This window comes from Poecilia reticulata, chromosome 9 (genome assembly GCF_904066995.2).
Source record: "Poecilia reticulata chromosome 9, P_reticulata-male-v2, whole genome shotgun sequence".
In the NCBI taxonomy this organism is placed as follows: Eukaryota; Metazoa; Chordata; class Actinopteri; order Cyprinodontiformes; family Poeciliidae; genus Poecilia; species Poecilia reticulata.
The window spans coordinates 21,345,057-21,359,087 of record NC_088838.1 but is presented as its reverse complement, the minus strand read 5'-3'; the positions used below and the strand labels follow the sequence as shown (position 1 = coordinate 21,359,087).

At 36.4% G+C, this 14,031-nt stretch overlaps 1 protein-coding gene across 6 annotated transcripts in view; it reads right to left on the bottom strand.

Annotated features, from left to right (window-relative positions):
- The window catches only part of grid2 (glutamate receptor, ionotropic, delta 2), a 446,512-nt gene that overhangs the window by 161,460 nt on the left and 271,021 nt on the right, over window positions 1-14,031 (bottom strand). For all 6 annotated transcript variants that reach the window (XR_014088939.1, XR_014088940.1, XM_081610703.1 and 3 more), the window contains one exon: window positions 4,566-4,739. Coding sequence is in view for 4 of the 6 variants with exons in the window: in XM_081610703.1 (XP_081466829.1) it covers window positions 4,566-4,739 (174 nt within the window). In the remaining 2 variants the exon portion in view is untranslated. The remainder of the gene's footprint in view (window positions 1-4,565; window positions 4,740-14,031) is intronic.

The following is a 14,031-nucleotide window of genomic DNA, read 5'->3' as shown; positions in this document are numbered from 1 at the left end:
CTTAATGAGTCAAATTGAAAGTGTCATGGAGTCATCAGCCTCATGACATTAACACTGACATAAAAAATAATATTGAAGAAATAAATATCTCAAATCTAATTAAAAACATAAATAAGTGATCAGTTCTTTACTGTTATGGTCTGTAAGATATATTTATTCTCAGTACTAGATATGGTCTCCAGTGGTGGAGAAAGTACTCAAAATATGTACTTAAGTAAAAGTACAAATACACAGACAAAAATGTACTCAAGTAAAAGTAAAACTACCACATTAACATTTTACTTAAGTAAAAGTAAAAAAGTACTGGCTTTTAAAAATACTTAAGTATTAAAAGTAAAAGTACTTGCTGAATGCATTACCTAATCACTAATATCATTAAGTGTACAGATCGTATTTAATTTTAAAACATCAGAAATGTGCCGTTTTAATGAACAATGCCATAGATAAAGCATGTTTTTATTGTGTTTACTCTGTAACACAGTTTACTTAGATATGTGATTCTATGCATCATAATTTCAGGGATGGAAACAACTTGTCTCCTGTCCTAACAGCATGAACTTCACTTTTTTGCCACACATTTATTTTGAAAGAAATCCAACTGGCAGGGGAGGACATGGAACCAAGGAGCCACGTAGCAGAATTGTAGTCCACCGAACCCAAGACCAAACCAAGACCAGCACCCCGCCGCTACATGACAAAAAAATTAAGTGCACCTATCAAAATTGCTTCTCAAACTGATCTGAAAGATCCACATTCCCATAAAAATACCTAGATATTAAATACTTAGAGCTGAAATAAATTTAACCAGTATCAATTCAAATTCTTCTTCATTCTGTTTTTCTTTCATCCCTGTGCCACAATACACAGAGGTCTCCTGCCATCCCTAAAAAATATAATGCCCTGGGCGGTTGCCCATATTGCACATGTCAGAAATAACAACTGTCTGCACCATTAAACATAGCAATCAACGGTAAACAACTCTCAACTATGAACACTGTCCAAGGTGCAATAAGCAAGAAGTAACCAAGCAGAAGGAGGTGATTGTTCTCATCCTCCCTCCTGCTGCAACGTCTGCCACCATGACAGGAGGTGAAAACAAAGAGCAATGAGCATTCTGTGTTCTTATGTTCTTCTTTTATTTATTCGCCAATTAAATATATATATATAGCTGTTTAATGAAATAAAATAGCTACTGCAGTGTACACAGAGCATTACAAGAACAAAGAACGGCTCTCAATGAGGCTTCAGTCCTATAGGACTTAGTCAAGACCCGTCCAGAAGAATCGGATCGTTCCTGAATGTCATTTCACTATATTGCACTTTGGTCACAGCGTTGTCCCATATATGTGACACCTCAGTCAAAACCTCTACACAATAATTCAGCGCATGAGTGACACTTTTTTTCATCGCAGATGCAACATGTGTCTCTGTACAGCTAGCTTAGCTAGCATCACGTCCACATAGCTTACCTTTCTTTAAGCTTTCCTTCCAAGTGACGCTAAAAGTTGGACGAAGTTCCCACCGTCTGTGAAAGCGAAGCGCTGCTGATTTTACATGTCGCCATATCAATTTATGCAGCGCTATTATATTACTGACGATTAGACAGACATCGCCTCCCGCTCAGAGGAAACTACTGCGCATGTCTGGAGCTCCGCGTGCGAGTAAAGGTGGAGGCGATGGGTGACAACAGAGACGTAAGTCACGTTATTGCTCGGATTTTACGGCGCCACCTTAAGTCCCTGAAAGTCACATTTTAACGAAAAAACCCCCACACAATGCTACTTGGATGTAACGAGTAATGCAACACTTTTTTAGAAATGTAGTGAAGTAGAAAGTACAGATACTTACTGTAAAATGTAGTGGAGTAAAAGTATAAAGTACCCATTATTAAATATACTTAAGTAAAGTACAGATACATGAAAATTGTACTTAAATACAGTAACGAAGTACTTGTACTTCGTTACTTTCCACCACTGATGGTCTCAACAAACCCATGGCACTTCAACAATATTATTTTACCTTTAATCTGAAAATAGTGTCCCTTTATTCTTGCCATACAGTCCTCTGTATTAATTATTGCTCGAAAGGTCTTGCCATACCAGTTTATTCCTCTGTATTTAGTTTAGCTTCTTAGTTTATTCTTGCATTTTGTTCTTCATTTCCATTTAGTTTCCCTTGATTAGTATTATCCTCTCCAGGTTTATTGCTATGTCCACTTTAGTTTCTTTCCTGTTGCTAGATTTATTTGATCATTTATTGACGCTCACCATCAGTAATCTTCACTCATCACCTGCTGCGCCGCCTAATCGTCATGTGTTACACATCATGTGATGATTTTTCACTGTTCAGCGTCAGATTCTCTGTTTTTATGTCATAATTCGCATATCGTTCGTCGATCCGTTTTAGGTACCGCTTCTCCTGTTTCAAAGTTTTGCGCAATGTGCGTGTAGTTTTTTTTTTTTTTTACTCCTTATGGTGCGCAGTGGTCGGGAAGCGTATCGACGGGGAAAAGGCTCACTGACATAAATCTTTTATAACAACAGAAACAATTTCAGTATTCTGATTATTGAAATTTAAAAGTGCTGTGGTACCGTTGTTCTATCACACCCGTTTCATACCGGACCACTTACAGCACCGTTAACGCTATAAAATGAACGCTCTCTATCATGGTATCACCCATCGAGGGATTTCTTTATTTAAATGAGTTCATTTTTTAGAGGGATACAAAGTCAGGGTATAGTGATTTTAGTAATTACATGTTTATAAGAGTGATTTTCTGTTGTCCTTCCATGGAAGCGTGCAGCCTTCAAACAGAAATAAAACACTTTTTAATATAAGTTGCTGGTTTGACATGATTACAGAACTGCCAAAACATATGTACAAAAATACCAGATAAAATGAATCACAGCAACGTCATCAGACGGTGTAACTCTGAACTGATGCGGTGAAGCTACCAGTAGCAGGAGAACGAAGCTGCGCCAAGAAGCTACAAACACTGAAGAGAATAAGAAGAAGAGCTGCCATCGATACAGTTGCAGCCAAGCATGATTTAATGTTACACAATACAGTTTTACCAAGTTGCTCAAAGTCTAAACTGGTATTGTTGTGTATTTAAGGTGTAAAGTTTACCTTCGACCAAACGCCCCCCAAAGGAATCCCAGCTTCCCCCTTTTGTAAAAATTTCCGCCTGTGCCCCCTGCCGTCCTCTGAACGCCCCCCGGGGAGCAGTACCACCCACATTGAGAACCGCTAGTTTAATACTTTTTTTTTCTTATCATCTGTCCAGATAATTAAAATGCAAAGGGGCAAAATGTCAAAAGGAAGCCACTCCAATTGGTATTTGGTCAGCACCATTGTTACTGAGTAAGGGGTTTGTGGTGATAGGGATTTTTTCTATTGCCCTACATAGACATGCAACCATGATAATCCTGTGGTAGAAATGAATAAATGACTGGAAAATTCAAAAGAAATGTCCAATTATAGTTCATCTAGTTTCGTTTACTTTTTTTTTCTTTGAATTAATTCATGTTTAAGTAGCTTTTTTTTCCTGCCTTGGCATTTGCCAGCATATATTTCAGTTCCACCAAAAGTGATCGAGGATGTAGATTGTTTGATGTCAATTGAATTAGTTACAGCTCGTTAGCATAATACATGCTGTAAACAGTGGAAAGAGTTTGGAGAATTCATAAATAAAAATTTATAAATAATTGGAATGATTTGCTACTTAGTAAAGTGGCCATTTCCAATCAAAAAAGAAAAAAAAAATCCATACTATTTTCAGCCAACACTAGTTTTGTTCCTATGCCAACTATGTGATTGGTGGCCAACAAAATGTATTGCTGGACTTCTCTCTCTCACCAACAGTTCATCTGCTACACAATCTGTCATTCCTTGTAGTATCACAGAAAAGTGTAGTGCTCTGCTGGGAAACATTGAGTCCTGCCAATTATGTTGCAACTTTTACACATACTATCTACTCAACCATTACTACTGACCACATATTCTCCTGATGGAAACTCTATGGTCTGATGGCTGTGGTCTCTTTGCACAGGACAATGTTCTCTGTCATAAAGCAAAAAAATGGTTCAGATTGGTTTGAAGAGGACAACATTTTTATGTTGTTGGCTTAGCCTTCAAGCTCCCTTACTTTCAATCCAATTAAGCTTTGGGAGGCGCTGGAAACAAATCAGACTTGTCCATATAGACTTACACTCACAACCTACAGGACTTAAGGAATCTATTGCTAGCATTTGTTGGCATTATACTACAGCACACCCTCAGTAGTATAATGGAGTCCATGCTTTGACAAGGAGGGACTTTATTTTTTTTTTAAGCAAAAGAGTTATTAACGCATTAGGTGGCCATAATGGTACATCTATTGAACATAGATGGTTTGCAATGCACTTTAAACACTCAAATACATTTTGTCAACACATTTAATAACAAATAAATAAATAAAATAAAATGGTTATGGAACACTAATCATTCACTAACTTGAAAAAGTTAGTGCATACTTGAATTTCTTTGATCATCATTACTCTGGACAAATCCCCAAACGAACTCACCTCAAGCTGCTGAGCCTTTGGGTTTTTAGGGTCACAGAGGGACGTGTTAATCCTGTGGTTGTGTTTGACACAGCGCTGAGTTGTGTTCTGCGGCATCGGGAACATCTGGCGAACTAAAGTCAGCCGGCCAATTGACTTCATGACTAAGTCCTGTAAGTCATAGTCCGAGATCTCCTGTAAGGGTGTAAACAGAGAAAAAATACTGGTAAGATGTGGAGCAAGATGAAAGTTCAGGGGAAAAAAATGAATGGGGAGTAAATTAAACATCTTCCATCAACTCCACATTCAAGAGTTGTCCAATAAAAATGTACAATGAAGCTGAAAATATACATGCCCGAAAGGTGGAAAGAAATTACGTTTGTGTGTGTGTGTGTATGCGCGCGTGCGTGCGTGCGTGTGGTGGTGTGTGTGTTTGTGTTAAAACTCACGCAATTGTTATGACCACGCATGTTTGCATGTCCTCGGTATGTCCTTGCAAAACCTTGAGGGAGTACTCATTGCTAATTTTAGCCCTAGGACACCATGTCTCCCAGCTGCTCTCCATTCATAGATTTCCATCCATCCTCTGTGCAAGGGGGTCATATGATGACAAGATGAGAACTGACATTTATCGTCCCTGGTGGAGGTAACGCCGCCACCAACCCAGGCAGTCTTTGCTTTCTTTGTATACATGTTCAGTGATTCTCTATCTCTGAGTCTGTTTGGACATCCTGCGTAAGCTTGCTGATTCGTGTAAATCTGTGTGTAAGTGTTTTTTATGGGGCTGTTTTGAAACCATCCGATCATGCAAAACATCTTTGATATCTTTTTATTTTCACATGGCAGCACAGTTGACAGGATGGAGAGTACTTTGGATAACAGAGCGTGTATATACATAAATAATTTATCACACAACCTTTATATTTGAAGCTATAATATTAAAGGTATCACACCTCATTGACTAATCTTGGTGAATTTTAATTGAAAGCAATTAACGTTCATTAAGACTTGAGAGTCATTGTGGTATGATCAATGATGATGGTACAATTTTTGTTGCAGGCAATATTGGAATACCCAGTGTGACATGTAATAATTAGGCTCTTCCATAGCCTATCCCCTTTATGCAAAATCATTTTTATTTAAAAAATAAACTGCTACAGATTAATTATGTGCAGTAGTTTGCCTTTGGTTGGTGTTTTTACACTCCTCTTTCTGTCAAATCCTGTTTATTTTCTTCACAACGTTAGAGGTGAAAAAATCATACGTGAAATAAAAGTTTGAAAAAGTAACAAAGGGGTAATTCTGCCTTAAGGAATTGAATTCTTCAGTAAGGAATGTATTTGTTGTCTCTTTGGGTTAATACGTGGCAAAACTCTAAGAGTCGTCTTCATCAAAGTTCTGAAAGGGATTAAGTAACAAAGCCATCAAAAAAAGAAAAAAAAATGATTCAGAGTTGAGAGAAATGCTTAACCCTGCTAAGCACAGCAGAATTGTGGGCCAAAACAACATTAAGATTCAATGCAGGCAGTCAAGGGCATACAAAGAAAAACCGGCCGGCAAAACTGATCCAGACGGCTTCACTCAAAGGATCTAAACTCAAACAAATATACACGCGGCAGTGCACAGGAATACTAAATAAACAAAAACTTATCAGGAAACTATAATTTTGAGTTTTGTCCTCTGAGCATGCATCTTCCACTGTCATGTTCTATTTACCTCTTTGTCTGCATACCCCTGTGGACAAACTAAACAGTCACCACCTAGTATGACTTTCAGTCTCCTCAAAGTTGTTAGTCCTTTAACAGCTAATGTAAAACAAATGTGACACAGATACATACTGAATAGCAGATGCTTGTGTGTACAGGACACAACCACACTCGAGTCATGATAAAGGAGAACTATTTGTGCTCAGTCAGCATTTAGCTCATATTCAAATTAGTCTAAATAGGCTTACCTCGTCTTATTTGATCTCTAAAGTCAAAATAAGATCAAATGAAAATCATAAAAGACAAAAGTTTTGTTTAACCCTTGTGCATGCGAGGACTGAGGCAAACGTAGAGGACTGTGGCAAATGATGCAAGTTTTATGGGTGCGGGGTCGGTTGGAACCCATTTCTAAACACAAAGGTGAATATTCTTAATTTGTTTTAAATGAAAATATCCATCTATTGTCTTAGGCTTCAGTCATCTTATGCTTATCTGAGATCAAATTTCAGGAATAAATGCAGAGATTTGTTATCAGGAACTCACTGCAAGGAAATTTCGAGGCGTGTTCTCATTTTTCACATTTTCAGTTGCTTGAGTCTTGGATCTCATTCTCATTTATTCATTTACCATATCTCAAAACTATAATGGAGGAAAAGAAGACAGCTAAATCAGGAGTTGTTTTTTTTTCTTGTTTTTTTTTTTTTTGTGTTATTTTGTTTTTGTTTTTTGTTCTTTTTGCTCAGGTTTTTCTTGGAAACAGCATACCGGAACAATGCCTGCAATACTTTGATCACTCATGAACAAGACACCTAGATACTTGAACTGCTCAGTTTAAATCAAATATTGACCCCTGACACCTTGAGTAAGCAATTCGGGTTTTTTTTTGAAAGACAAAAAATAGTCTAATATACTTCAAAATAGTGTAAGTGGTGCAGATGACTATGGTTGAATTCTTGACAATTCCTGTTCTTGGTCTAATGCTGGGAATATCAACTGCACCCCTGTTCGCAGCCGCATTTTGCACGGCCAATTTTTGACCAGCACAGTGATTTATGTGGGCAGTTTACAAAACTGTATTGCAGCATATCTAGTGCTCAGGGTGTAAAAAATTACACTTGTTGAAGACCAGCACCAGCTGTACATGTTTTAGATGATGGAAGATCAGAACATTATAGCCGCTGGCTATGCTGAGGTTATCCTGTAGAACCTGTGTTTGAGATCAAATATATCTCACTGTAAGAAGAGACTGCAGTATCCTGAAAATCATTGATGAGAGTTGTAGTAAAACTGATGAAATGCAGAGTGCTATTTTGCTGCACTGTAAAGGTGCACAGAATTTTCAAGCAGATATAACAACTTTGATTTTTTATTAACATAATTGTATTAAGGGGTTAAGACTCAAAATTAGCTGACTCCTGTTCTTAAATAATTTCAATTTGAATAAGGGTTTAAAACAAATCAGATTAGGACAGCTTTTAAATTCTTTGTTCACATTCTGTTGACTCATCGTTATTTTTCCTAAGTTCCAATAACCCACTCAGTCATTTACTGGAAATCAACATTTTAGGAAATAACTTTATTTCCTCTTGCTTAGAAAAAATAAGTGTGTATTGATTCTGTTTCAATACCACTATTTTGATTTCAAGTCGGACAGAGGCCAAATAAGACGTCACTCTACACAAAGAATTTTGTGGTATTATCTAAATGAGTGTTTCTCAACCTTTTTTGGGCCAGCGCCCCCCTAGCCTTTATCCAGGTCCCTCACTGCCCCCCACCAAAGAATTTGCAGGCTACTTTGCACTGACCATTATTTTATCATTAATACTGCTATCACTATAGTAGATGTTTTGATTTTTATGCTTGTTTCTGTATTTATCATCAAAAATAATTTCCCAGAGAACAAAAAAGTCATGGGAATAGAAATTATTTTCACAGGTGTCTACGAAAAATGCAATGAACATTCATGTTAAAATCAGTAGGCCTAGCAGCAGCCAAAGTGGAAAAAATATTCTTATTTTGTGCCATTTTCTAGTTGTTAAATCTTGCACAAAATGACCAGATAAAAGATGTGCAACATGCCAGTTTAAACTTTGATCAATTTGCAAACCGACTGAGCTCTGCAACATTAAAACATGGATAGAACTGTAACTACATTAATCATAGCTCTTCTTCTCTTCAGTGTTTGTCAGTTTCTGGTGGTGCAGCTCTGTGCTGCCTTCAGGAGAATGGGACATCAGAGTATCATCCATAAAACTTCACCCACATGGCATTTATTGTGCAAACCAGAGCTTTCAGTGGAAAAACTAAAGTCCCAGATCCTTTTAATGCCATACAAATATGAGACAGAAACATGGATTATATCTTTATATAGACCTATCTATCGATTTGTAGATTAATAGTTTTACTGAACAGAAATTACAAAGAACAAATCTGGTTCTTAATCAAATCTTAATGAGTCAAATTGAAAGTGTCATGGAGTCATCAGCCTCATGACATTAACACTGACATGAAAAATAATATTGAAGAAATAAATATATCAAATCTAATTAAAAACATAAATAAGTGATCAGTTCTTTACTGTTATGGTCTGTAAGATATATTTATTCTCAGTACTAGATGTGGTCTCAACAAACCCATGACATTTCAACAATATTATTTTACTTTTCATGTGGAAATAGTGTCTTTTTAATCTTGCCATAGGCCTCTGTATTAATTATTGCTCGAAAGGTCTTGCCATACCAGTTTATTCCTCTGTATTTACTTTAGTTTCTTATTTTATTCTTGCATTTTGTTCTTCATTCATTTCCATTTAGTTTCATTTGATTATTTTTATCCTCTCTTGGTTTATTGCCATGTCCACTTTAGTTTCTTTCCTGTTGCTAGATTTATTTGATCGTTTATTGACGCTCACCATCAGTAATCTCATCACCTGCTGCGCCGCCTAATCAACACGATATGTTGATTTTTTCACTGTTCTCTGTTTTTATGCCATAATTCACATCTAGTTCGTCGCTCTGTTTTATGTCCCGCTTCAGAGTTTTGCGCAATGTGCGCGTCTTTTTTTTTTAAGCCCTTAAGGTGGAGGGCGGTCGGGAAGCATATCGATGGGGAAAAGGCAGACTGACATAAACCTTTTAAAACAACGGAAACAATTTTTGCATTCTGATTATTGAAATTTAAAAGTGCTGTGTTGTTCCATCACCCCCGTTTCATACCGGACCACTTACATCACCGTGTTAACGCTATAAAATGAACGCTCTCTATCGTGGTATCAGCCATGGAGGGATTTCTTTATTTAAATGGGTTCATTTTTCAGAGGGATACACAGTGAGGGTGTCGTGATTTTAGCTACCAGTAGCAGGAGAACTGAGCTGCGCCATGAAGCTAACAGAAGCTAACAAACACTGAATAGAAAAAGAGCTGCCATCTATACAGTTGCAGCCAAGCATGATACACAAGACAGTTTTACCAAGTTGCTCAAAGTCTAAACTGGTATTGTTGTTCATTTAAGGTGTAAACAGTTTACCTTCGACCAAACGCCCTCCAAAGGCATCCCAGTGCCCTCCTTTTGTAAAAATGTCCGCCAGCGCCCCCTGCCGTCCTCTGAACGCCCCCTGGGGGGCCTCTGAACGCCCCCTGGGGGGGCGTTCAGAGGACGTGGGTCAGAGGACCCACGTTGAGAACCGCTAATCTAAATACTCAAACTCTTGGTAAGCTGCGACATTCATGATACACTGCAGCTCAAATATAAAGTGAAACAGTAGCTATTTTTTTACATCAACTGGAAGTTTAAGGCTGCAAGCATTCCCAGAAACATCCAGATATGACCTCAATCTCCCTCATTCGACACCCAGAAGCCATTAAATTCTAGTCTTCACTTCGCTATTTGAAGTTGAGTCAAAAGCAAAATTCTCACTTCATCTTGGCACCATTTCCTGATTCTTCTACTTTCTCCAATGCTCTGTATCCTTTCAGCCAATCCCTCTGCCTTTTTGTCTGAGAGACACTAAACCCTTATTTTTCCACTCCATAGAGAAAAAGACTGTTTCTGTTTATACCTCTGCCACCCACACAGTTTGGCACCTTGTTTTTGTCAGAACACACACATTCTAAAATGTTTTATTTTTCTTGGAGAGGAAATCAGATATTCATAAAGCCAGATGATGACGAAAGCAAAATATTAATGGACAACTGAGAACAGTGAAAGACAATGGAAGTGGAGCAGCAACAGTTGAGACGCATCTCTCTTGCATCTTGGTAAACTATCAGAAAAAGAAAAAGCCTAGCATGGCTGGAACAGGGCTGAGGACATAATGTCTACATCTTTTAATGCATCCGCTTGCTATGAGTGCTTCATCTGAACAAACCATTAAGATACCTAGAATACTACAATCTAATGCTCGGTGTTTGCATCATTGTGAAATTTTTAGTACCATAGAATTTTCTTATGTCTAAATTATATGCACATCCATCTAAATCCATCTAATTTCAGAGAGGCTTTTAGAGTACATTAGTTTGTAGAGAGACAACCTACCAAATAACATCTTCTTTTATGAGTTTATTCTCACCTAAAAGGTCTAATGGAAGCAAAATTACTTATGAAAAAGTAATTTTAAAATAGTCTGCACAATAATAACAAAGATGATAACTGACTGAAGGACAGTTAAATTTGATGAAGAGATTTAGAATGAGTATGATCAAAAATGAAATTATCCCCCAAACTTAAGCGAATGACAGGAAGCAAGAGAAGCCGTAAGCATCTCTTATCATTTCTTGTCTTCCTAACTTCAAATCCTCTGATCCTCAGAAGAGAGAATGTGATGGGTGACGGAAGGATGATCAATTATAAGCTGTGAACTTCCCTTCAGTGGTGCTGGCTGACTGTTGGCTGTAGATAAAGCTGAGTTATGACAACCATAGAGTATCCTCTCATGCATAATAATCTATAGGGATTGAAAGCACTTTTGCACATTAAAATATCCATTCTCCAAAGAAACAGTATCACATTATACATTAGAATGTATTCTAACTCCTCTGCTCTCATCAACAGTTGATCCATAGCATTTGGTATATTGTGCTTATAACTAAATTGTCGATGACATAGTTGAGGTCAGCTCTTTTTTTTTATTAGTTTCTAAATAAAAGCTTTAGTGAAACATGTTAAAACATGTTCACAAATTTGCTCCTGCAGTGAAACTTTATACTGTAGTAATTCCTCAAGGTTATTATCTAGTAGCTATAACATTTTATTTTCATGTAAACTAAAACATATAAAACTAACAAAACCTATAATAATAAAAATTATCTGTTTTCTGGCCTTACAAATTGATTAATGGAAAGGTTAATGTGATTTCTTTCAGTGAAGGATTGTGTAATGAATTCTAAGAATGAGTCTTAAGTATAAATGTTAAGAACGGGAATTTGAAATGTATGTCCTGAGGGTTGAGTAGCCTCGCTAATCTTTTAGAAATCCTTCTTGCTTTTATATTGAGAGCCTACAACTTTTAGAAGACACCAACTACAAATAGAGGCTGCACAAAGTTAGATTTCAGATAAATGGGAATATTCTTTTGAAATTTCCAACATTTCTTGATTAGTTCCATATCTTATTTATATTTATTATAAAATTTACATTTTATATTTTTATCTTACTTCACTGTCATAGTGTTGCTGAACAACAAATGCACAATGTTTCATGTTTCCTAGACACAAAGAAAGAGGAATAGACATAGATACTTGTATTATTTTATTCTCTTTACAAAAAAGTAAAATAATTGTCTTATCAATCTTAATGAAAGTGTAGTTTTACATTACAGAGATCTGGTCATTTCATTGAGAGGATATAGAGCTGAGGCCACCAATACAGGAGCCAGGGTGCTGGTGGGCTGTACTTAAATTACAAAAAATAAATAAGCTTATAAACTGAATATATGAATACTTTTCAAACATATTAATAACTGTATTCTTTTTAGGTTTGGAAGTTTAGAAGTACAGGTAGTGTTTGTTATGGTATTCTGCTGTCAGATTCATGTTGAAATTCAAAGCACAAATGATGTTTCTGCAAAGAACTGGTAGTCAGCTTCTTTAATAGCTGCTTGACCTTGTAATCCAACAAAGGATGAGAACAAAGACATTACGTCTTCAAAACGCAGAAAACATATTTCCTCTTTTGAGTAAGCTATACAACTTTATTCATGTTAATATGACATTCATTCTAAAAAGCAGGTGGGAGAGAAATAAAAATTAAATAAAAGAAGCCAGTCACTGATACAAGTGGCTGTTTCCCCAATACTTTGTTCTGATTCCTCTTTTCTTCCCATCTCCCTCCCCTCTACAAGTATTAGCATTTCAAAAAACACAAAAATATTCTTAAAGGCTTCTCTGAAGTATTTAGAAGCAAATGGTGACAATATTGTTCCAGCCTTTCATCTGTCGTAAATATGAAAAAGAAAAAAAAATCTAAACGTTCATATAACAGGGCTGACATTCGCATGGTTGACTGCGGTTCCTGCAGCATTAATAAATGTGATACATACAAACATTTGTTTCAAACAGAAATACTTGGCATAACTGCGAAAGTAATAGGTCCACTGAGCCTTGTGGCATTTCAGAGAATCATGACAGGCTTTGACTTGAAAATGAAACACAGAGGAGGAAACTGAGACACACCAAAGGATACGAGGAGTGCTTCTTGTTTTGTACCAACTCAGGCTTCTACCATTTGTGGATGGACCACCTGTTATGTCCTGTCATTTCACTGTGAGGCCCAAGGCTTTAAAGAAATAGTCCATTCCCAAGGAAAGCAATTAGAGATTTAAAAAGATGAAATATGCATTTTCTTTATTGAAATGGCACTACTTATGAAGAAAGATCAGTTTCTTTTTATTTGTTATGAGCAAAACATAGGACATTTTAAAGTCATTTAAAATTAATATAAGTTTAAAGTCAGCAGTAAAGAATTATTGTTTCTGTCATAAAAAAATTCCTTCTGATGAGTGAATGTACGGATCAGAAAAATTGATCAGAAAGACATTATAAACTCCAAAGTATGATAAAGCTCAACACCATCTCCAGTACAACATTAAGTATTTAGAATTGATAAGAAAAACATCATTTTAAAAAGCATGTCTACTTTACTTTGTGAAAAAGATAGTGAAAGTAACCGTTTCACAATGATGTGAAATCTTGAAAGTTTCACATCATTAAAAACTAAAAAACTTAATGTACTGATTTTGTAACTAAACAGTAGTGCAGAAAAAAATACTAGTGAAATGATAAATGGTATTCATAAAATATCATAATTTAAGCTTTTTTCAGCAGCAAACAGCTCAATGTTTATTGTCTTTTATTTACAGCCATTAAGAAACTTCTTGCTGTTCCTTGTCGGCTGGTAGCTTCTGTCACCAATTCACTTCTTTGTGCTTAAGCTCTTTAAAGTTTGTAGGAGTCCTTTTGTGCTTTTGGCAGCACTCTCCAAAGGTTTTCTGTGATTTAGGTCAGGGCTTATGCTGGCCAGTTTAAACTGTTCCTCTTTCTTTCTCACTATTATTTTGTGCTGTTGGACTAAGGTTGCTGTGAAACTGGCAAACCAATACACAGTGCCAAATTTTCCTTCACTTTGTGATGCATTTTGTTTTAAAATGCATAGCTATTTTTTTATGTTATCACCCTTAATCAAAATTATGCAATAAAGAAAACTTTTGATATACCGCGTTAAAAGAACATCACCCAAGAAAGAACATGGCTTATCTTTGAATGTTAAAGCTAAATTTAATCTATCC